The 25,199-nt window shown below is 38.1% G+C and overlaps 1 protein-coding gene across 3 annotated transcripts in view; it reads left to right on the top strand.

Annotated features, from left to right (window-relative positions):
• LOC139774683 (uncharacterized) overlaps positions 1-25,199 on the top strand; it is a 118,014-nt gene that overhangs the window by 78,779 nt on the left and 14,036 nt on the right. For all 3 annotated transcript variants that reach the window (XM_071710101.1, XM_071710102.1, XM_071710103.1), the window contains exon 5: positions 22,924-23,094. In XM_071710101.1, coding sequence (XP_071566202.1) covers positions 22,924-23,094 — 171 coding nt within the window. The remainder of the gene's footprint in view (positions 1-22,923; positions 23,095-25,199) is intronic.

Genomic DNA, 25,199 nt, shown 5'->3' on the forward strand with positions numbered 1-25,199 from the left:
CTAGCTGACGCCGATGGCGCGAAGTAGACCGGTGCATTATTCTTACTGCTCATTCCTACCGTGTTGCGGCTTCCTAACGGCCGCTATACGGTACCTCCGTCGTTTCCCGGCGCACCGAGTACACGTACATACATCTCCCGGCCTCCTCCCTCCTCCTCCTCTTCCTCCTCCTCCCGCCACCACTTTCCACCTTCCGTTACAGCCGACGCTACCATTTTGCTCCGCGACATTTGGCTCGACCGTAGGGACGCAACCACCGGTGTTTTGACGGTATCGATGCTTTACGCGTGACATTATCATTTTAGTCGAACAGAAATGCTCACGTTGAGAACAGCGATACTTCCATTCATTCGATACTGGATATAAATAGTATCGGAGCAGTCGACACATCCTTCGGGGTATTTTATCGGTATTTTGCGGTGCCAGAGTAGTGATAACCGTCAAGAAATGTTTCTGTGATGATTAATGGAAGCGTATCAATATCTTCTGTTCGAAAAATACCGATGTTTTAGCTAACGTCGCCGAGATGAAATATTAATATAGTCAAAATATTCAAGAATTCGCGATTAATTTGCAACACGGTGAGCATACATATGTCTAACTTGACAGAGAAAACGATACGGCGAATATTTGTTGATGTTTGCTTATTCAAGTAATGTGCAAAGTGGGCAGTTAGGTGCCATATGATAATTTTTCACGCATACGAGACCGACACGTGCCGACTTCTCCTCTTTCATATTTTTCAGAGGAACTATCAGCGTAATTTATAACGTCATTTCGTTAATTCTTCATTGCCCGCACAATATAACTGCTGGTTATATAAGATGATACGCTTGATACTCGTAAAATATTCTTCATTCCATCTCTTCACGCGAATCAAATTTGGCATCGAGAATACAATATCTATACGCGAAGTCAAATATACATGGATTTATTATCAATTATCCCGATCGTTCTGCTGCCTTCCGTCGATCGAGGCAATGCCTCTCAATGACGCCGATCAATAACATCCGACGGTTATCATTCACTAGGTCGAAACGCCACTGGCAGTATTCTCGACGCGTGTTATGTTAAAGCTCTCGATATCTCGCCGCCGATTAGACTCGAGGCCGTCATTTAAATGTCACCTGGCGAATTGGGAATTTACACGTGTCGTTGCTCCACGGCGATCATCGCGCGTCCGTCGCGCGGTGGCCTTCAGATTCACTGGTGAAAGCTCGCAACTCGACACGTGTCGGTGTTAACCCCTGGTAACCTGGGAAGGCTCGCGTTATGCGCGCTACGCGTCGCGGTGAAAATTATTTCCTTCCTAGCTGACGCGGAATTTTGCGCGGAATGCTGTCTTATAACTCTATCCGCTTCCCATGTCAAATTCAATTGCACGAATGCTCAGAGACACGAAGATTTATCATGCAGAGGATTTGATAGTTACATGAAAAAGTTATTTGATATTCGCATCAATAGGGAAGTCTCTTAATTCTTGTTTTCATAAATATAACATTTAACATCTCTTTTGAACGATAATAATTTTAAAATATTCTTTTTTATCCATGATATTATAGAAATCCTTATATTATTTCAGCGAAAATATCCAAAAACGCATGGAAGTGGCATTAGTATAGTGGCATTCTCAGATTTATTTGTTAGAGAAGCATTATCTTCACTTTAATACATCCTTTCTTCTGATTTCATTTCGAATCTCTTATAATAACTGTCTCGAAATTTGCATAAGGTAAAAATTGTTTCGAGAGCGAACAAAGATCAGCCGTCAGTTTGTCAATTTGTATATAGCTTGCTCGTCAGATTTTATTAAGGGAGAAGATAGATGGACGGACGTGCTTTAATGGGTTAAAACGATCCACATACTTGGTGACGCACGTTCCAGAGCTTCGTCCTCTCGTCGCGCGCAAAAGTTGTCTTCGGCCGCGCTCCAGTTTCGCGAGACGAACGCTGATACGACGCGCCTTCGCGCCCCATGATTCATGGTCGCCCACGTTCGCTCGTTCGCGACTTAACACCCATTTCGAATGCACCTTTCATCCGCGGTTTTACCTCCGCCGCAAGTGGCGAGGCTTTCGCGATACGTTAATTAACTCCACGATAACCGGGTTAAGAATATCTCATGCTCGAACTTTTTCTTCCTTAAACTATTTTCTTTCCCCAGAAACGCAGGTAGAGCAATAACTCCGTGGCGTACTATTAATCTCTCTCTTTTTCTCATACTTTTTCAAACTTTTATCTCGCACGCGGCACAATACGTAATGCTTAACATTAGAAAACTAACTTTGAGATAGATTTAATAAAATAAAAGTAAGTTTAATGCGCCTGAATTTTTTCATTTATGTTTAAAAGATTTTAATTTCGAAAATATAGATACATATAACAATTTAAAAGTTACTTATTAAATCACAATTAGTCTTTCTTTGTACAAGCTTTAGAAATCTTTAACATATCGTGTCATTAATTGTTAGAAATTCTTATGAATGTACAAAGTTACTTGATATTAAACTTAGAAAGTGCAAAATTTAGTCCTATTATCTAACTAGTGACGCAATGTCAGTTTTATCGTAATTATCTCCAAGTGTTACGCTTTATCACATTGCAGACAAGAAAGTGTTAATGCTATAGATACTTCTCCTCCGAGTTACGATGTTCATTTTACAGTACATCTCATTTTACTCTATTCAACACGACCTTATTTACGTAACTATACAGGGTCACATGAAAAATGGAGCATCGCGGTGATGAAAAATGACCGAGCGATTTACTGAACTCAAGAACGTATCTTAGGAAAACTCAAGGTTCTAAATGTGGCTTTTTAGACACGATAGAAGAGCGCGAGTTGTCGCTGACCAAACTCGCAATTTGATTTCGTACCTAGTACCGATTAGCAAAAATGATGAGAAAATGATGACTTATTATTTCTGTGTGTGTCGGAAAAATAGATGTTAAGAATTGTTTCTGGAATAACTGACAAAATTAATGAAATATTTTAAATACAAAGAAAGAGAGGATATTTCATTATCAATTTGCATGTTGTACATACAATTAAATGCATCTTGTTTAGCGAATATAGACCAATTTTTATTACAAATATGCGTGGAGGTTCATTATTTTGATAACATCTCGACTTTACAATTGTAGTGAGATATGTATAGGTAATTCTAAAGACTACGGTAATATTCGCTTTGGGGACTGCTTGCAATTACGAACTTGGAATAAGCGCAGCCCGTAAAAGTGCGCCGTTCTTTAATTGAGGAGAGGCTCCTGCAGGAAGGGCGACCGCAGCTATACCATCTCGACCTGATATCCGAATGGCGCGGCGCGGTCACACCACCATGCCGATGCCGTTCGTCGAAATCACGCGCGCGACCTGCATTTCGCGCGCAGATTTATCGCGTCGCGGGAGTAATCTGTAAGCGGGCCATTGTATCGCGCGTGTATATTTTGCAACTATATCCGTCACTCCGCGGAAAGCCACGTCGACGCTCATCCGTTAAGCCAGGTTTAGACTTGACACTTACGGCCTGATATTGCTATCGTACGTCGCGTGTTGCCGGAACGCGACAAAAGAATATCCGTTGCGCGCGCGGGGAGCGTGGAGGGGGGGGGGAGTGGGGGCAGAAGGGGAACGGACGTCAGCGCTGCTGTGCTATGCACCGCTGCATGCGGAGAACAGAACTTCCGGCGGCGGTGCGGCACAGTAAGTGACGAATTCGCGCCCGACGTTGCCTATCGCCCGCGCGAAACGCTTTCGCGCATCCGATCGTGGAAAGTTCCAGTCTTGCTTCCAGCAAACATTTTTGCGAGAGGCAATTTGTCGAGAGTGGTTTCCCGGACGACAGTTACGATTGATCATTATTTGTCGAGCGATTACAATTTCACGAATCTATGATTGTCCGCGATTTCGCGATTGTTTCTTTAGAATTTATAAGTCTGCGAATAATTCCTCATTTGGGGAAGTTACTTCGCTGATAAAAGATTGAAACTAATTTATAGTTATTTTCGATCGACGTCTTTAATTTTGTGCTCAATGAAAAATTTTCGCAGTGAAAATAAAATTTCTCGACTGAATATACAAATTAAGACTCGATGCTTGAAATTTACTCTTCGAGAGCGAATTGAGGATTTAAATCCGGTTGAGTATTGGGTTTTTTTAATCTTCTCTTCGATAATAAAACTACGTAAAGCAGAAAAGAGGATAATCCTCTAGAATAGAAATCAATCTACGGAGTTTTACTATTTTTAAAAGCGACTTTTTTTGTTAGTCAAATTTCCAAATGTGCATCGTGGATCTTTCACACGCACATTTGACATCTGCACACAATTTATCTGGAAATCCTCAGTATATCGTAAAATGTGCGAAATCTGTCTTAATATTATATCCTATACCTTGTTCGATTATATGCACTTATTATCCGAGTTTAAACTAAATTTTTCAGTTTGAAATTAATTTGGATGTAATTATTGGTTCAAAATGTTTCAAAGTTTAGCATCAAATATTTCAATTAATTTTGTTACGTAGATATCGTGTAACCTTAATTTGCCGGAACTGCTTAGATTTCAACGTTTCAAGTAGATTTTTTAATTAGGCCTTCATTATGATACACGGCTTAAATTGAAAAATATTTGTGTTTAAAATATTCTTAAACATAACAATGAAAGAGATTTTATTTTACACAATGAACGAAATGTAAGGGAGATATCTAATACGAAACGCATCGTGATAAATGCACATTAAAATATTTCTATACCGAAGCGTATATGAACAGCAGCTGAGAGCTCCGTGTAAAAGAGACTTCACTGAGGATTGGTACGTCCGAAGAGCGACGTCGACGGTCTCGAGAGCATCTTGTCTCGCGGAAGAGGATACGCGAGATGGCACGCTTTACTTGATCTAAACGATTTGTACTATCGAACGGCGGCGCCGAGAGCGAGGCGACGAGAGGAGCGTCTCGAAAGCGACGGCGCGTCTTGAAATTGATGAACGAGCGAGGCGCTTCTGCACCAAGGCGCGTCACGACGTGCAGTTTGCTCCTCCGGCATCAATACATGTATTCGCGACGGTCGCACGATCAACCAAGTGGGTGGGTATTAAACGCGCCGAACGGTGAAAATAGAGCGCGAACGCGCGTGAACAGGCTGGCCTAGTAACGGTAGATGCAAATCCTATGGCGGTGTCAAAGGTATCTTTTGACCGCGCATTTAGCACCGCACACAATCTCTTGATCCTTCGGTATCAAAGGTATCTTTGCCATATTAATTTTTTTAGAAAATAGATTATTTTGTGCACATTCTGAGCTATCTATATATAAAATGTCTAAATATAAAAAAAACATTGACCATATAATCCTCATGCGATCTGAATGGTTGATGATTAAGAAATGACTAAAAATGTTTTTAATTTTTATTTGATTTGTAACAATTTGTGTTCTTTACTTGTAATCTTTATTTGAAATAGACAGAGAAGAAAAGGATAAATTATTATGAGCGATATGACGTTGCGATGCCAAATAGCATCGAAACTTTTGAAGTACTCTCCTGTAGAATAACTTTTTTTACCATTATCTTCTACCTTTTCTTTGAGAAGGTATTGAACTGATTTTTAAAGATTTTTTTTCAATCTCGTCAGGAATGAATGGATTACGATTTAATCGTCTTGTTTTCAAAAGTTATGAGTAGTTGAAGTTGAAACTAACTTTTTTCAAATTATATTTAAAATTTAGGAAGAATTTATTTTGAAGAAAAGTATCAATCAAAATATAGCCAATTAAATGAGAAAAAAAATAGAAAGATAAGGATTTAAATATGTAAACTCAGTGTTGAGAGAAAGGAATATAAAGAGTTAAGTAATTTCGCCTTACGATAATTGCACACTTCCTCTAAATCTTTTTATAACGCATTTACAAAATGCAGAGAAATGATATGACTAAACAAATCCATTTATTTAATATGTTAATATACAATTGTATCAACATCAGTAGAGATCGATTTTTTGTGGAAATCACAATTACAGATTCTCTTCTTCCAACACGTTGTGTTTAAGAAGACCTAGATTGATTTATATAACTAAAAAAGAAAAGAAACTCGGAATTGTGATGTATACAGGACATCCCGAGCATTTCCAGTACAGTCGATCTTAATCTTAACGACGAATTGTCTGCGGAAATTGGTGAGCTTTCACGGTGAGCGTTCCTCCCAGACCGATAGTTGAGGTGATCTTCGAGCAATTGTCTTTGTTTCTACGTAAACAAAATTTCCCGTTTATTCTACTGTCCGCGTTGTCGAGAAAAGAACTGCGTTTCTTGCCTAAATCAATCCTCGGGCCATCCTAATTCATCTTGACGATGAAACCGTCGCTAATTTCCGCGCTCTACTGATTACCTATTCAGACTTGGACTGTGATGTCTGTGATAATTAATAGGTCACAATCAAGAATTGATGGCGAGTAGGAATCTATAACTGGATTTCCTTCCGTTTCGCAAAAATAACATGTTTTCCAGTTTCGTTACGTGAAACGTCGACATCTCTCTTACGAGAAACTGTAAATCGCGCGCGATTTTTAGCTTTATCGTCGGCATGGCCGGTCGAGTGTTTTTACGAGCGCGAGAGCTTTTATTTCCCAAATGAAAACTCACGGAAGTGACAACAAGTATTCAATGGATATTTCTCTCTGCTGAATCGTAATCGTTGCATTTCGCGCAAACACATATATGTATCGCACGTACCGTGAAAGAGCTCGAGGAAAGATCGATGGGGAATCTTGATAGTCGGAGCTTTTTTGATCACGCGTTACACAGAGGGTTGCGCGAGATTTACCGTATAAATTTCTCCGATATGAACTGAATTATTTTACGACGAGAACGTTTACTTTCCGAATGCGATCGCGCGACTTGACACAAATCTGTCTTTTTCATCGGCGTAAATGTTCGTCTTAAATACGTCCGCAGTTGTGCATGAATATCGATAAAAACACGTTGAGATTGCAACAGTTATAGCTAGTATAAAACGATATCTTTCCACATTTCTATCAGAAACGTATGATTCTATCAGAAATGACATAGATTCAATAAAAAAAATAACGGAAAAGGGTCAGAAATATTTATAAAGACAATATCAAACTGAAGAATCATATCGCATTTGCTTTGAAGACTAAATAATACAGTAAATAGTGTATATAATTACGATATAGTAGATGACAAAATATTATGATATATATTTATATATTAGTTCTTAAAAAATGTTAATATATTTTATTTAAATTAACTAAAGCTTATAGGTCTTTATTTTTCTTTCGATCCGCCTTTCGCTACTTTTTTAACGTTTTTAAAAATAATTTCAACAACGTTTTTTATGAAAATAAAAGACATAACACTCGGCATGTCATTTTAAAGTCACTTTAAGTTATCACTAGCTCCTCGATTTTACATTTATTATATATGCGCTATTTTCCATCGCTTTCCTTATCGATCCATGTTCGTGAGTGAAAAACATGGAATTCTAGAAAATATTGCGCCCGATCGCGAGAAGATGCAGGGTGAAAGTATCATAACAGCGAGTACCTTCGGGAATACTCCCGCAGCGATCGGTTATTCTCTCTTTTCGATAACACTTATCGAACAGCAAATAGAGATTAACCGCGGGTTAATTATGATCGATCGAACTCGGCGCGGCCCGGCCGTTAGTTTCTTTTCGGCTCTTAAACGCGCTCGAACGAGCTGACCCAATAACGGCATAAACCGTACGGTAGTGTCCCGGCTTGCAATTCTCCGTGGGTCGATAGTTACTTCTCGACGGCTCCTCTCTCGTTAACTGCTTGAACTTACCGGTGGTAATCACGATGATTGCAAGGTAGAGAGTCCCTTTTGAAACACGAAAAGACCATATCGGGGCGCGGATTGTTGTTTCGAAGTGTCCCTTTATCCAACGATCATCCCTTAACGTAACGGAGAGGCGAGGAGAGAAAAAAAGTCGCCATTGCCCTCCTCGCCGAAACTCGGTGACGGAAACTTCGCGATTAATCTTTTAATAACAAAGTCGCCCCCGAGTGAATCCGGGGCGAGCTACTTTCCGCACTTTGTTCGCTCGTCTCTTAGACACTCGGAAGTGATGTAATAATTAAAGAGGGTAGATGGACGGGATCATTCCGTCCGAAACTAAGAAATGGTAAAAATATGTCATGTACACTTGCAGTTTTATTAAGTATTTTATTTGTATGTGAAGAAGTAGTAGTGTATACACAATATATTGTACTTAATTTAAATGTGTTATTTATTTTCAAAGATCTAATTACGAATAGTGTTTAGCTTATTAATTCTTTGAGTTTACATTCTTATCGTGACATCTGACATAATACGTTTATCATACGTATCTGACATAATACGTATAATTTTAAATTAAATTGATTAAAAACTTAACTTTAAACTAAAAGATTTAATAGTATGCACACAATTTTGTTTAACGTTTTATTCACAATTAATAAAATTTTATTATTTATGAGATTATACAATATTTCTTATATTATATCGCAGCATAGGAAACAATTGACCATACACACAATTGTTGAAAATTCATAATTTTATATTATTTATTTATATTTTATATATAATATATATAAACATATTATGTTTGTTATTTAAATTTGCTACGATACGTTTCTATAATGTGTTATATTAAAAAATTGCTTGGAAATCGTTATAAATATTTTACACAATAATTCTCCACATATGAAATATTCAGAGAACGATTTATCTCTCGTCGTTTTTAATTAAAACGGGGTGTAACGATTAAGTAGATGCCAAATGGATGTATTTAATTACGTCGAACGATATACCTATCCAGGAATGAAGAATCCCTTCATCGCTTTTATTTATCGTGCAGTTCGATGTGGAAATCCATCGAGAAATAGAATTTCTCTCCGTCATACCTTACCCACTGTACGATAACATATATACGTCCGCCGAATACCGCGGGTACGCGGATGACATACGTACGAGACAGGCGATTCTTTCCCGTGCGAAATGAACGGATCGCGTCTCATTGCGAGTAGACTTAACCCTAGCTCGCCAAACTCCGGTCCAAGTGGACCGCCGAACGTTTTTCGGTTTTCTAGTTTTCACATAATAAACATAATTTTCTAGTTTTCTTATAATAAGTTCAGTTTAAATTCAAATCATTTTCTTGACTTGATATTATCATAAACATCTTATTCAGAGAGTCTGTATTATCATTTCCTACAGTACAAGCTTAAAAATACTCATTAGAATGAAAATGACAAATCCGGTCTCACGGACCGGAGTGTGGCGAATTAAGGACTCGAAAATAAGTGTGGCCTAGCTATTAGGATTAAGCGAAAACGAAATATGTCCGCGTGAAAACGTGGCGTGGCATAGCGTGGCTTGGCCTGGCCTACTAACGGCACAAATCCCTCGCGATGACGGCAGCGTGTGTCCTCCTGCCATGCTGTTCATTATACTTATTCGTACGACCCGCTAAGCCCAACCTCTGCTCTCGTTTTATTATTAATATTTTAAATTGTCATTCCATCTTTCGCGATACGATCTCGTACGCTAAATATTCCAGGATAACTACGGGGTTCGTGGATCGACTAATAGTATACAACGGCGCGCTAAAGACTCACGCACTCCCTAATCGATAATATAATTCTTACTTGGCAAATACGGAATTCATTTTTTTTCCTCTTTGCAAAAATCTGTATATTAATCTAACTTATATTAAATATTGATCTTGTCAAAGAAGATTAAACGTCAAATTTGCGCCAGACAATGCATGTAAGTGTCTTTGTTCGATAATATTTAACTTGTTTAACGTATATATTTTTTCGATGACATTTGAGAGCTTGCTGCTTAAAAAAGAACTTGATTTCTGTAAATAACCAATTCTAATGAAACTATACAAAAGTTTGCGATCAGTGAACTAGAAAGTTCATCAGTCTACATTTAAATGTAAAATGCTTTTAAAAAAACACACAACTTTTATAATAGGTTTTTATCTGTTTGAGTGCTCTTAATAGTTTCATGCCATTTTATTATTTTATTTAGAAGCTGAAAATATTTATGGGCAAATTAACACCTCTGCGACGTTAATGAATTAAACATTGCGCTTTTTTTCATAGTAAATGAGTAATCCGTCATTTATGAGTAACATATGTTATTGAGTAACTAAAATAAATGTTTTTGTCTCTTGATCCGATATTAATGAAAAAAGACAATCGTGTCCATGGATTTTCATGCATAACACACCGAAACAAATACAGGAGAATGAATTAAAAAAAAAAAAACGCTCGATTGATCGATCGATCATTCATGGTTTGCAGCACAGGCGATCGTACGCTCGATCCGCAACTTCATCTCGCCCGTAAGTTTAGCGAGAACAAAATCCGCAGAGCGTGAAAACAGAACGTGAAGTTGTTGACCTACTAACGGCACAAATCCCCCGCCGGTGTCACGTGCCGCGGCACGCATTTCGATTGTTTGCATTCCGTTTTGATTTATCTCCCTTTTGGCCGCTACAGCCGCATCGATCTTTTTGGCGAGTCCGAGATTCACATTTACGTCCGGCGTTTAACGGATAATCCGATCGGATAAATCACTCGACGCCGAGATCTGTCTTACATGAAGAGCGCACTCAATATTTTCTTTAACTGGACATATCATGTGTTCTTTAAAATACACGTGCGTTGTTGTACGATTTTTTATCATTTGAATATATAGTGAATTCAGGCAATGTTATTTTATCCTTTTTCTTCTTTCTTATTTTGTGTTTAGTAAAGAAAATCCTCTTTTACAAATTTCTCAAAAATCACTTTTTATTTCATAATGTTCTTTATATTCACATAAACTTGTGGCATACATACATGAAATGATAAGAAATTCGCAATATTTATCTTTTCTAAGTAAATATAACAATATTCTGATTAGTTAAATTAAATTTTGATAATGTTTCTTTTACATAGCACCGAGATAATCAGAATTAAAGATGATTAATTCTCTCTTTCTGCGAAATAATTAATATTTCTTCTTAATAATCGCGAAATTTTTTTAAAAGTGTTAAAACATCGACATAATTCTAAAAGATCGGATGTATCTATAAATGTATGCAATTTTCGGAGCGCGCATCTTGCGCGCAATGAATAAAACAGATCTTATCTCGCCTCTCCACAATTGACGAGGCGAGATTGATGAGCGGTCCTCAGTTTCTGGCAGGATGACTAACTAATCCGTATCAACGTCAGAAGACCGCGTAAACGCTCTACAATCGACTGTATACATAATCATGGCGATTTATAACGTTCCGCCCGAGGGAACCGTCGTTTATCACGAGATCAACGAGAAATGGAGCGTGGGCTATACACATTGAAGCGAGCCGATCACGCATCCCAGCTTAATCCGCGACCGTTTTGCGTCACGGCGAGTCGCGTTGTTCACACCTGGATCGCCGTGCCTTCGCGAATACGTCATCGCAGATTGTTATCGCTGCAGAACGAAAGATGCGTACGCCTGACAGAAGACAGAAAGTAGATCTCGACGACTCGCGCAAAGAGAGAGAAAGAGAAAAATGTAGCGCGCTGTTTTATGAAAAGCCTTCGATCGTTTAACTATTGAAAATATCTCGACCCGTTCCTGTCGGGAAAAAATCTTGAAATCAATCCGCGGATTCATTAGAGAAGAGATCTTGCGAAATTGCCGCGTATCGAGGAAACGGTAAATGAAACGTAGACGTTCATAGCGCGAACGGAGTGATCCGTGCCACAGGCGACAAAGCGAGCGAGCGAGCGAGCGCGTTTTGCCTCTGCGGATTTGACACGAGCGAGCGAACGCCGGGGTGCGAAAATGGAACGCGCTGCGACGAGAAGTCACTGGCCTACTAACGGCACAAAATCCTCCGGTAGTGTCAACGTGCCCGCGTGACGAGCGTTTAATCCGCCGTGCAATATCCACCGCTTATGATGATACCTATAAGCATCCACCGCTTTGCATGATCGCTCGCGGAAAAGTCGCGAAGTCGGAAATGCAGGTTTCAATGACGATTCTCGCGCGGAAGACGAGAGAGAAGAAGACCGTGCTCTCCAGGGCTGAGCTAGGCGATGCGAATCCTTACCCCGATTAATTTGTAGTGCGACATATATACAGATGAATATTAATACGGATAATCAGTCTTGATTTCCGCGACTAACACAAATTAATTAGGAGTTGCAATCTTGGAGCCTTCAAATTGGAGTTGATTCTTTCAATTAGGACCGATCAATTTTCATTATAATTTAAGTGATTCTCTGCTTTTTTATGTTTCTCTAGGAAGATGTGTTTTATTTAAAATGTGGACGTTAATTAATATTTATGCTAACGGCTCATATAAGATAAAAGCTTTAATCAGGAGAAATTTATTGAAGATGCGAAAAATCTTGTTTCGCATCAAATACAGAATTGGAAGGACATCCTGCATTATTGGCACAATGACCGCAACGGGAAAGATCGATGCAAACGGGAAATTGAATTTAGTAGATCTGACGGAGCGGAGAGCGGTGTATCGCGCGGAGAACGAGAACAAACATAATTAATTTCTTGAGTGTCTTCATCCTGGCACTGCGCAACTGCATAACGAAGTTTAATTGTGTTGCCCGACAGTGGGCTCAGAATAAAGCTATAATCGTACGGACAGCGCGGCTTTAAACTGCACCGAACTCGTGAATAATGAGAAAGCATTTCGAGCGGCCTTTCGCCATACAAAAGCACCCTCCCCCCGTGCCGAAACTGAGAGATGAGTTGACTTCTCTAAAGTTCTACTTCGAGAGAAAACAATGTGATAGCATTTTGTGCCATAAGAGTAATTTGCAGCGCAATAATCCGTAAGCCGTAATCTACTGAATTAAATCCACGTGAAATTAAGCGAAGCATAAAGCTTTGTTATCTATTTACATTTGTAAAGCTTAACTCGCGAGAGCCCCTTATTTTTCGATCCTTTATAACTCAAAGAATTGTCTCGCTATTAAAACAAACAACGCTCTCCTTCTGCCTGTATCTTAATTGAAAGATTAAGATGTTGATACTTTTTTATTTTCTCTTGTGTATTGGCAAACAATCGAAGAAGCCACGAAATGAGATAATAGCCAGGCGTAAATGTAACTGTTTATTTCTTTATCTCGTTTAAGGAGGCAAGAAAGATTATAATTTGAAGAAAGATTGAAGAAGGGAGAAAGAGAGATTAAGATCGGAGATTAAGATCGAGAGAACTTAATAACATCGAATTCTACGCAGTCAATGAACGGCAATCGCGCGTATCATCATGCGATTGCATGAAAAAAAAAAAAGAAAAAGATAAATTCGTCTTTATCTGATGATACAGACATCAGTCAGTTCTCGCGCGAAGATATAGCGTCAGGGACGAGTTTCGGCACTTCCTGCTTTCGGTACGTGACCCGGTCGTTCGTCGATCGGTGGAATATCTTGGCAGATGACTGACGTCATTGCGCCACACGGGCGAGGTGAACGGACGGCTTTCGACGGTTCCGCTCGTATCGCCCATCGCCAATCTTGTGTTTCCTTCAACGTCCCACGCGACGATGAGGAGAAGCCCATAATTGTCGACGAGCTTTTCGAATCCCTCATCGCGGGTCCTACGCACGCATGTCGCGATCATTATCGATAGGATTTCGAGTCGCGTTCGAGCTTTCGACGACTCCGAAAGTGTTTGTCCGGAATTCATAGAGTTCTGAAGAACCATTGAGCGCTTCTCGCGCGCTCACTGGTGACATGTCAAACGGGATTATTTTAATAATGCGCAAGGGGCCTGGGTGTGTTCTTAATCACTACAGATATTATAATTAGCATATAACTACGATCACAATGCTCGTGAAAGTAGATTGTCTACGATGTTATTCCGATGGAAAGTTTTCGCAGAGCTAATGGAGCCAATCCTGAAGTCAAAAATTGAAATAAAATTACAGGTTTTTTTCTTTACTTAGAGAATTTAATAATAATATTTGTTATTTAAAACCTTTACGGAGCAGTTATACAAAGTGATAAATATTGAAAATAAATATGCGGACGTAAAAGCAGAAAGAGAGAGAGAAGCGAGGTGGAAATATGCCTGCCAAAGAAAATATGGTGTGCATTTAGGTCCGCCGTTACGATGTACTGGTTGACAGATAAATTACATTTTGTGGAGTAGTTACATACTCTCGGAAAAATATGGCGGGTTGGAGATCATCATAAATAAAGATGAATATAGAGTCAACTATTTTTACTCAGATTTTTTTCTATTAGAGATATTTTATGGAATAAAGAGAAAAAAATAGCATAAATAAAAATAGCTTTCATAAATAATTATATTTTAATAAAAAATAGTATGTAATATACTTATTATTGCTTAAGCATTAAATCATTCGTGTGTGGTATTATCGTATTTAAAGGTAAAACAAAAAGATAAATGTCAGTTGCAAAGTAAAATATCGCTTTGAGAAAAATAAGCGATAATAAGAAGACATAAATTTAAGTAAAATTTATGATGTGAGGATGGAGGTTAAGATATACGAATAAAAAGAATATAGAACGGTTGTTTATAACAAATTTCGAAATTTCCTAGATTATCGTAACTGTTATTCGCTTTTTGCTCTGATATATCGCTATATTGAAAGTCACGCAGGTAGTCTATAGCGCGCACACGATATTTAGGTGTCACTCGGTGCCATATTAGTTAGAGTAATAATTAATCAGCAAGTATAATCATATTAGTTAGCAAGTACGCTTTTGACTAATAGAAATTAGTCGACAGCATACTGAATGAGCCTGGCGAAAGCCTTGAGATAACGAATGTCGCGGCTGATCTTATCCGCGAATGAATTATCGTGCACTGAAAGTAAAGGGTGTCCAAGCGCGTGACAGTAATTGACAACTTGGAGTTCGATCGAAAAATTGATCCCTTTAACGAGCGTTTTATTGACCTTCGCACTTCATGGGAAACTGTATCTCTCACTAACGACGCTATATTTTACAACCAATTACAGGCAGTCGTTTCTAATTGCTTCTAGACAAATACGTACAACTTCCAGCTTGAATCGCCCTATTATTATACAATTGTCTATTAACGGTCATTTTTTTATATCAGTGATATATGTGTGATTAAAAATATATATTTTAAAATATCTGTATTCTTTAAAGCTGATATTCTCATTTTGGGTTAACGGTTTATTTAAAGAAATTGAAATTGCATCGCTATTAAAGTTTCACTGTTATCTCTTTCACGATTATTTATTAATTGATAATGTGTAATCAAGAGACACGGTAGTGTCTCACGCCAATTAAATCTACCACGCATAAACTTATTGATAGATGGTGTGATTGACGAGATGAGGAAATAATCACACAAATCAGATTTAAAAAATTGATTTTTTTATATAGAGAAAATAAACGTCAAACATTTAATTATAACTTTTAATTAACTTATTTTGATTGAAAACATAGGAATTTTTTATAACATTAATTAATATTATACATTTATAATATTAATATTTTATTTATAATTGACATTTATAACATTAATTAACATTAACAAGATTGATAAGATTGCAATTGTAATGTACTTTTCTATTCAGAGGAATAATTTATTATGATTTTATTATAATTTGAATAAGGAAAAGTTTCGATATTCTAAATATATATGTAAATTAACACATGCACGTATCGTATACATAAAGAGGTATGGAAAGATGGTTCTTAATATAACTTTTCTAGTTGCAACGATCATTAACAATTTCCCGAACAAAATTTACGCGAGCGTCGCTTAAAGTTTCGCCGCGTACAAGTTATGGAACTTTCCAAGTTAAGTTTCTTCGATGTTGAATGTCCTCGTAATACACATATAACGTTGTTTCGCATTTCAAGTCTTCAATTATTGAGCGCAGCGTCTCAGCGGCGTTATCAGTGCCCGCGAGCTTTCCCTCTAATCCACCGGTATTCAGCCGGATGGTTTTACCACTCGATTTTTTTTAACTCGGCTACGAGGGATATAAAGCTAAGAATTAAATCCATTTTATCCACTTCGATCTCTTCATCGTTCTATCGCAAAAGACAAGAAGTGATCGCGAATTTTTTGCGCTTTGCGGCCGCTATTCCAGTGTATCGTCAATTTGTTCAGTCCTCGTCACAATCAATGTGTAATACCGTGTGATTTTTCAAGTTTATTTTTAATTAAATACATAATTTCAATTACGACGATTTGATTTTATAAATGTAAAGTTCTATAATACACTCGCAATTTGCTAATATTCCCTTTTCGTAACATTCCATGTCAATTCCAATATCGCTCATGTAATTTTTGCAATAGCCTGCTAATGACTCTATCATTAAATGCTTTGCGCAAAAATATAGGGCATTACGCGCATTACACGCGATAATATTGCATAATCGGTTAAAGACCGGACAATCGGATATTTGCATATCGCTGATCTATGGTCGGCGGCATGATGGTCGTAAATTCTTCTCATTCTCGAGTAAGATTTACATGACAATCAGTCGCTATATACATGCATATATTTCATTCCATTAATAGTCTTCCGTTCTTTCATCATTACCAGTGTGTACAATAATGTCACGTATGGTAAATTACTTAAGTCAAGTTGCAACAATGCTGAATCATTAGTCGCGATCAAATCTAACAATTAAATTTTAATTTAGACACAAGATTGCTAATTAGATTATAATTGATAGGTTATAATTGATTAGGTTATAATTGATTAGGTTATAATTGATTCTCTGAAATACTTCAAAGCGTTTTAATCTGTACATAAAATTTCTTATCATATATGTAATTTAAATGATACATATACATTTATTAGAGACCAATATAAAGATAAAATGTTATTTTGAATCAAGTACACGGAGAAAATTTTTTGTTATATTTTACCCTTAAATTCACTACAAACTTGGGACAACTTGACAACCAAGGAATTTTTAAAATATACAAAAGACATTTTACAAACAACGTGATAAAAATTACCAAGCAGATTGGTAAATTTTGAAAAATTATTGAAATTTCCTAGATATATTTTAGTAAAATTAATCAAACATATTTTATATTTTAATGTAATAGATATTAATATTTTTTATTATGGTAGATATTAATCAGAATAGCTCGCATAAAATTCTTGGTGGTACATGTTGTCCCACAGCTACCATGATTTCAAGGTAAATTTTAAGAGAAAATTCTCTCCGTGTATGAAAATTAGGACGAGCAGATATCGTGTCAGAAAGTTAAGCAAGATTATCGATGTTAATAATAATGATATCTCTTTTGGGCATACTTACTCTAACTTTATCATCCTTTTATCATCCTTTTATCATACACCATTAGTTTTTATCATCGAGGTTTCTTTCACATGTAGAGAAAAAAACGTCCTTTTGTAGCAGCGTCGACTCTTTTGCATGCCATAAACCATTCATACGAATCTGAATTGCAGTAGGCCGTCTTCACCGCGAACTCGTTACTCGATTTGCGTTACCGCAACGCGATCTGGGCTATCGACCCCTTCGCGACGCATCGCCAGTCCATTCCATCACCCTTATCGGCCGCTCTCTCGCGTCCTCATATCGGATGACGGCGGTTAAGGGCCGAATATTCGCGAATTATCGATCGCGTGCCGAGGTCGCGCGCGCTACCTCCGTCGCCGTTCATCGTCATCGTCATCGTCAATGATTCCACTGTGGATTTCCGGTCCGATCCGGGAATTTACCGCGTGATCCAGCGACGTGCATCTCGTTCCTCCAAGTTTCGGGGAACGCGGATATCGCCGTCGTTGAGTATGGGGGGGGGGGGGGGGGCAGGGGCAGGGGCAGGGACCCCCTCCCGATATTTCTCTATTTTGAGTCCAACGACACCGTCGTTGCGCCAGCAGCTACGTGCTCGTCGGGTCCTTGACTTCTCTAGGCTACGAACGCCGGTCGCCGTTCGAGAATCTTGCCGCGCTGATACATGAGGATAAAACGAGCAGCAGTAGTGTGGGCCGCGGATCGGAACGACTTTGTCGGGGCAGAAACGCGCCATCGGATTGCTATCGCGTTATTTTCATTCTTATTTACATTCTCACTCCTCGCCGGAGACGCCGAGTCAGAATATGACTACCGTACCGTAATTTGTTTCCTCGATATCATTGAATATTATGGGAAACATTAGAATATTTTCTTTTAGATCGATTATTACACGCGTCACTTGTTGTTCAGCGACTAATTGTTTATTTCAGATTTTGCAAGTTGCATTTTATGTTAATTTGATTACTTACAAGTGCGAGTGGATTGAAAATGGCGAATTAGCCGAACACTATAGGCTGAGTGTTTCTATATCGTCCGATTAATTTGTATCCAGACCCAGCTCGATTGCACTTGCATACGGTAATGCTGAACGTCGATTTTGTTAACAAGCTGCACTGCAGCTGCGCCACGTCACGATGACTCGCGAATTTATGATTATTTAATGCAGCCACGAGCAAAATGCGCCATCGCTTGCGATAATTTCATTTAGCCGTTAATGACCTGGATAATGTTGGACGATAGTAAATAAATTTCGACACGCTGGACATCTGTAATTGACGCGTAAACCAGAATACCTTGTTAGCACTATCAAAATTATTATCAAGCCAGTCCGCGGGTTCGAAAAAGTCATTTTTTTTTCTACATAAGACGAGCGGAAAAGTGTAGGTTCAAAGAGGCTCTGCTGTTTCTTGTGACAAAGAAATACCTGATCCATTTCAAGAGACGTAAAGAAAAAGTCAACGAAAGGTTTTTACAAGTACCTACTTATTCCGGCGTATTGGAATTAGAAAATCGAGATTGAAGTAAAATGAAACGAAGTCTCCTCACGGTCAAGACGGTAAAGACGATCCGATCTCCGGGATCAATTTTCGAGAGACTCGCAAAGCGATCCCGACATGGACCAAGAATACACTCGAGCGTGTATCTGCGCGACGTATCTCCGCGCTCCCGAACCAGTCCCGGCGACCTTAATACGCGTAGACGATGTCCTCGCGGGGTATCCTTGAATTGTTCGGATACGGCCGCGAGAGAATCTCTCCCCCTCTCTCTCTCTTTCTCTCGTCCCGACAATGCTCGCGCCGCGAGACTCTGTCTCTTTCTCATAATCCTCATCGTCGAAGTCGGACCGCGATGCACAAGTCGGTCGCCGCGCCTTATCCGCGATTCTCATCCTTGGCCCAGCTTTATCTTCCGACTTTGACCTCCTCGCCGCCGACGCGACGTATCGCGTTGCACCCGCGAAATTACATGGAATTAATTGGCTTAACGCTTAAACCCGAAAGTGCAGGAGTGCGTTCTCCGCTGCCGACGATGATACGGGGAAAATTAGTAACCTGTTGTTTGCCGTCTTCGTGTTTGCCGCAGTTTCACGGGGGAACTCGGCTGCTTGCGCTGCAACTTGGAGTAGGTACTTAGCGAGCGTGGCAGCGTGGAGAGAAACCGAAGGTCGAACTAAATTAAATTTAACGGGGCGATTGTGCAAATGAATGCTCTAGCGAGGAATCCTCTCGAAGGCAGATTCATCTCTACACTGAGAGAAATAATTATTTTTTTCAAAAAAAAATTTTGTTGATTTAATAAAACCGGAAGATTGTATGTTGCCAAGCAGATGATTTGATTGGCTTAACAAAATATTTGTACAAAATATTTTGTTCTTTTTGTTCTTTTGACTATTTTGTTTGTTGACTATATTGATTTGTTCTTTTTAATTAACTATTTTATACTATCAATTATACATAATATAACATTAACTAAATATTTCTTTAAATAAATTTACTATTTTTAAAAACGTTAATGTTCTTGGTTCAACAAAATTATTTTATTGAGTTAACAAAATTGATCATTAACTTAAAAAAAATGATTTTGTATGATACCATTTTCAGAATTCAATTATTTCATTTTGTTCAAATAATAGACGTGTACTTAATTCAATAAAATAAATAATTGGATCAATAAATTGAAAAATCAACAAAATTGTTTTGTTGATTCTACAATATTTTTCCCTCAGTGTAGCTTACATTATCTTTAAAATGACACAGGAAATGCTTTAAATGAATAAAAAGCGAGAGAGACAGAATAAACACCAAACAACTAATAAACAGTCTAAAATATTCCATAGTTCAGATTATGGAAAATGATTATTTTTTTGTATATTGTAGTATTTAATATATGTATTAAAAAAGTATCGTTAAATGTGATAATATTGTTAGAAATAACTGTTGCCAGCTTTTTTTTTTCCTGAGATAACTTATTATACAGAGGCAAAGGTATTACTCGGTTTATTTAATGCTCATAATAAATGTATGACGGCTTCGGAAATATTTACGACGTTACCGCGGATGGCGAAGGTTTCTTTTTATTTTGTACGGCGAAATTGCGGTGATCCGCAACGATTGCCGAAGAACCGTATTAAATGGTTAATGAATTCGACGGCAGCGGTTCGGCACTCGCCACGTATCGGTGTGCGCAAGCACACCAATCGATTGTCGCGTGACGTCATTCACAGAGACCGGCACTCGTCTTCAACTTTGGCCTTTCGACGCCCCGATATTCGATTCATGGCTTGTCTACACGTGTCGGCCGAATAATTGCGTTTTTACGAAGTCAATTAAATCGAGAAGCCGTGAAGTGTTGCTAAATAAAATAAATTACACACGGTAGCCCGATTCCGTTTTTCGGCACGTTGTATAATTATACGATCTGTAGCAATTGAATGTTTCACGGTTAATGATGCATTTATTTTAGAATAGCATATATTACTTTGCAATTTTGTTTATTTACAATTATTTATTTTGTTAAAATCTTGTGATTATATTTGCTTCTGTCATAATTATCACATAATATTTAAATATTGTATTATTACTTATATAATTGTTTTTATAATTGTTTAGTTAGCGATCACAGATGTAGCAAATACTGAGTTTATAACATTTTTAAATGTTGTATTAACTTGTAAATTTGCTTTTGGAAATGCTCATTGACAAATTTGGTTACAGCAACAATATTTTTCTTGAGCGAGTATCCGGCAAGGATAGTCGAGAAAGTTGGCATTACTCGATTTGCACGTTTGTACGAACTTTGGTTTCCTACTTACATATCCGCGGAAGTTCTAGCATTTAACGACGTCTGACTGATAATATTACGCTGGAAAATCGCGGAAAGTCGAATATCGACGTTATTAACGATCGCGTTGCGTGTAACATAATGTGTAAATTTTGCGTAAAAAATTAACGCAGTGTTAAACAAGCACACTAATCAGAATTGTAAAGAATGCCTTTGTCGTTATAATTAGAATTGTAAAGAATGCCTTTGAATTTAGCAACAGGTATTACAAGCTAAAATTTATCTTTAAATTCTTCATTTCTAATTTAATCGCTTGTTTACCAATTGTGTTACATCTACATGTTGTCGTCGCATTAGAATGAACGCAGAGCTGTAATACATGTGCTTCTAACGGTAATCAATAATCGCAATAATCACAATAATAATGGTAATCACGCTATTGGAATGTAGGTACAGGCTTTATCATCGAATAATTGATAGGCTAACAGTTTACATCGCAGAGATATAGGATATTGTAGTGTAGAAAATTAGAGGATTTATGAGCTAATGCACCCGTCATGTATCTATATCGTTCCCAAAGATTGAGAAGGGAAGCAAAAAATGAATCGATCCTTTGTTGGGAGCGATTCTTTACGCGCAACAGCAACAAATCGCAGCATGTGCATCGATCACGGCGTTTCAATAACGATTTCATAATTAAATACAATGCCGCGCCGAGTGTGAAGAAACATCTCGCGTGCTAGCTTTGTTCGTCGCGAGGCCCCATCCGCTCGACGCGGCTCTCCAATCAGATCGCCGCGAACGCGCTCAGATACTGCGCCCATCCTCTTCTCAGCATGCGTGAGTACGAGCGAGGCGCGTTTAACCTACATAAAGTGGAATCGTGATTGGGCGAAGTAAATGGCGAACGATCTCTTCGGATAATCGATATGCAAGCACGGTATCGCTCTTCTCGCGCGGAGAAAGCCGGTTTCGTTTATTCGTTCGTTTGTTTGCAAAAAAAAAAAAAGAACAGGCTATTCCGACGCGTGTAGCTCTAGCGCTATATAACGATTTACACGCGCGACCCCTTGGCTTCGCGCACGCACGTTGGGCAATCTCGCTGAAAGTTTGATAATCTTTTTTTTTTATTAAGCGATCCCCGAATTGATACGGTGCGAATGTTGAAAAATGCATAACGCAAAGCTAAGGGATAAATCTGAACGAATGGGGGGGATTAAAGGGACTCAACGTAGCTTACTCGTGCTCCCACGATTATGAACTATTGAAGTATAACGCTTTGGCATTATCCTATCAACGGTGTGATTCATGCTGCTCTCCTGTTAACACTGTATATAACGCTCTTAACGTATCTGTAACTCTAAGAATTGCAGCGCAATTTTTGCAAATGTAGAACACAAATCACAGATATAATCGCGTGTCAGAAATCATATCGATTGCTAACGTATATAGATGTATAAATTGAACGATTTATCGGAAAGATTTCTATAAAGGTCTAAATATTGCAGAGTGTAAGATTCTGTAATATCAGAAATTTTATGTGAAAAGTAATAGCCTATTTCAAACTTGATTTCAAATTGATTTACTGTCATATGAATATAGTAAAAATTATTTAAAAATGTATATACGAATCATGTATGAATATACTCTTTAAATTTACACCTTATTACGAAGGCTCTGAAATTTACTGTCCAAAAATATCTCTTATAACGGGACGACGCGCGGCGCGATCGTACTAGCGCTTTACAAGGCAATATTGAAAATTAGAAGTGGAGGACGATCAGTTAGGAAAGTGCACACGCTGCTCTTTTGTTCACAGGGTATTATCAGCCGGCTGGTCCACTGATACAGCACCCACCGCCACCACCACCAACCTTACCGCCCATTAAGGGCCCACCTCCGGAACCGACACCCACGCCTCCCCAAAACTCAGAGGGTTCAGACGACCTGGTCGCCACTTCCACGACTTCGGGAGGCACAAGCAGCACGGGTATGTTACTGATAATCAATCCTAATTAAAGATATATCGCAATCGGAGAGACCTTTTCTATCATGTCTTTTTTGTTTACAAAACAATATTTAATATTGAGATATTCTACAAGTTTTTGCATTAACAATTGCAATATTGTTTAAATTTTTACATAAAAAGTTACAATAACTTTTTATAAAATTTAATATATTTTCTCAATCTCTTCGTGTATCACATAAAGCGTCCATTTTTAATTAAAAAATATTATTAGTATAAAGATTGAAAAAATGGATTTTTCATTCTTATATTTTTTAATTACAAAAATAGACAATTTTAGAATAAAAATTGCAGTATATTTCTATACGTTCTGTGATTGCAAAAAATTGTTTCAATCTCTTAATGTTTAACAATAATTAAATAACTGGATAATGCTAAGTTGAGATCGTAATTTCTGTTAAGATTAAGCAAATCTTGAATTCTTTTAGAATTTAAGTATTTATTGCAAAAGTTTTCCTTTTTCGATAAATATATTGATATTTTCAAGTAATTTTTTGCTAGAAAAAGCTGCAAGTTATATAAGATAGTTGATGTACGATTGACGTCTATCTTTTTTAGGGCAATCTCCGCAATTTCATATATCAGACAGTTTTGCTCTCTCGATTTATCAGATAGATTTGCCACTGAAGCAAATGTCGTCATACGTCTCGCTAGGGCAATGTATCACTAGACATATATCAAATCTCGCATTTACATTAATGATTTTATCGTGCAGCGCTCAACATAACATGGTTATCTATGCTGGAAATGCATTAATGAGTGGCCGTGCAGGTGCATATTAAGATTGCACATAAGTGGTGCACGAAGGAAAACGTCGGAAAAAAAAAAGATCGTACCTAGCTCGACCTTCCATTCCTTCGTTTTCTTTTATTTCGCGTTTCTAGAATTTTTTTCGCGTTCCACTTATGTTCCGTCAGCAATTTTTGGATTCTTTTTTCGTGAATTTCAGCGAAATGAGTCGCGTTACGGAAATATATGAAAATTCGCTGACGATGAAATGGGATATTCCTGTGTGACGTCGCGCAGATCTTAATGGAAATTCTTTTTTCTGCGTGCCATAAATAGATTATAAATCTATATACATAAAAACAAATGTCCTGACTGACTGACTGACTCATCAACGCCCGGCCCAAACCCACAAACCTAGAAACATGAAATTCGGGGAGTATATTCCTTCCATGACGTAAGCAATAACAATAAGAAGGGATTTTTAGAAATTCGACCCCTAAGGTGGTGAAAAGGGGTAAAATGTGTTTTCACGGATTCCTCAATATCTCCTAGGTCCGATGAGATATCGATTTGGTTTTTGATTTAAAGTAGTTACGTGTACCGTAGCGAAGCACGGGTATCAAGCTAGTGTGTTATAAAAGCGGGACGCCGCATTAAAATGCAAAAAGTGATGTGCATTAGTGGTTTTTAAATAGGACAAAAACGTCGGGGTCGGTTTAAGATTGAACCATGAGAGCGTGTATTCTAAGTTTTTTACGCGGTGCAAATAGTATGTCGCGCTACGATATTAGCGTGTTATAAGCGACTCTAAATCATGCGGTGCATTGACGTGAGCGCAGGGATCTAATAGCGCGAGCACTCACGGGTTTAATTGGACGGAGATATCAGCCTCTTCGATAATATAGCGCTCGCTACCTTCGAGCGCTATATTATCAAGCTGTCGGTTATAGCACGTCAGTACCAAGATTGTCCTTCGGTACTGATAACTTCGGTACTATCGGAGTCAAATATGTAATATAAGCTTGGGAGTGATCATTCTTTAGATAGAGCAGCTCTTTCGGCGGAGATCGATACTGCGCATATAACTAAATTACTATGTCATATCGTACAACTTTCAGTCACATATTACTTAACTGGATTTTTAAGCAACTACTACTATTTGCCTGAAATTATCAGCTTAATATCCTTCACTCTTCGTTTTGGAGATTTAAATCTTTCGCGATACTTAAATGTTAATTAATAACGTTCCCTTTTAGCAAGTAACGCGCGTAAATTATCTAGCGATATCCCTTGGCGTCTCATGAAGTGCGGCGTCCACCGTAATTATCAAACGAATATTC

The sequence above is a fragment of the Temnothorax nylanderi genome, unplaced genomic scaffold (genome assembly GCF_030848795.1).
Source record: "Temnothorax nylanderi isolate EJ_2023f unplaced genomic scaffold, tnyl_v1.0 TNYL_tig0085_pilon, whole genome shotgun sequence".
NCBI lineage: Eukaryota > Metazoa > Arthropoda > Insecta > Hymenoptera > Formicidae > Temnothorax > Temnothorax nylanderi.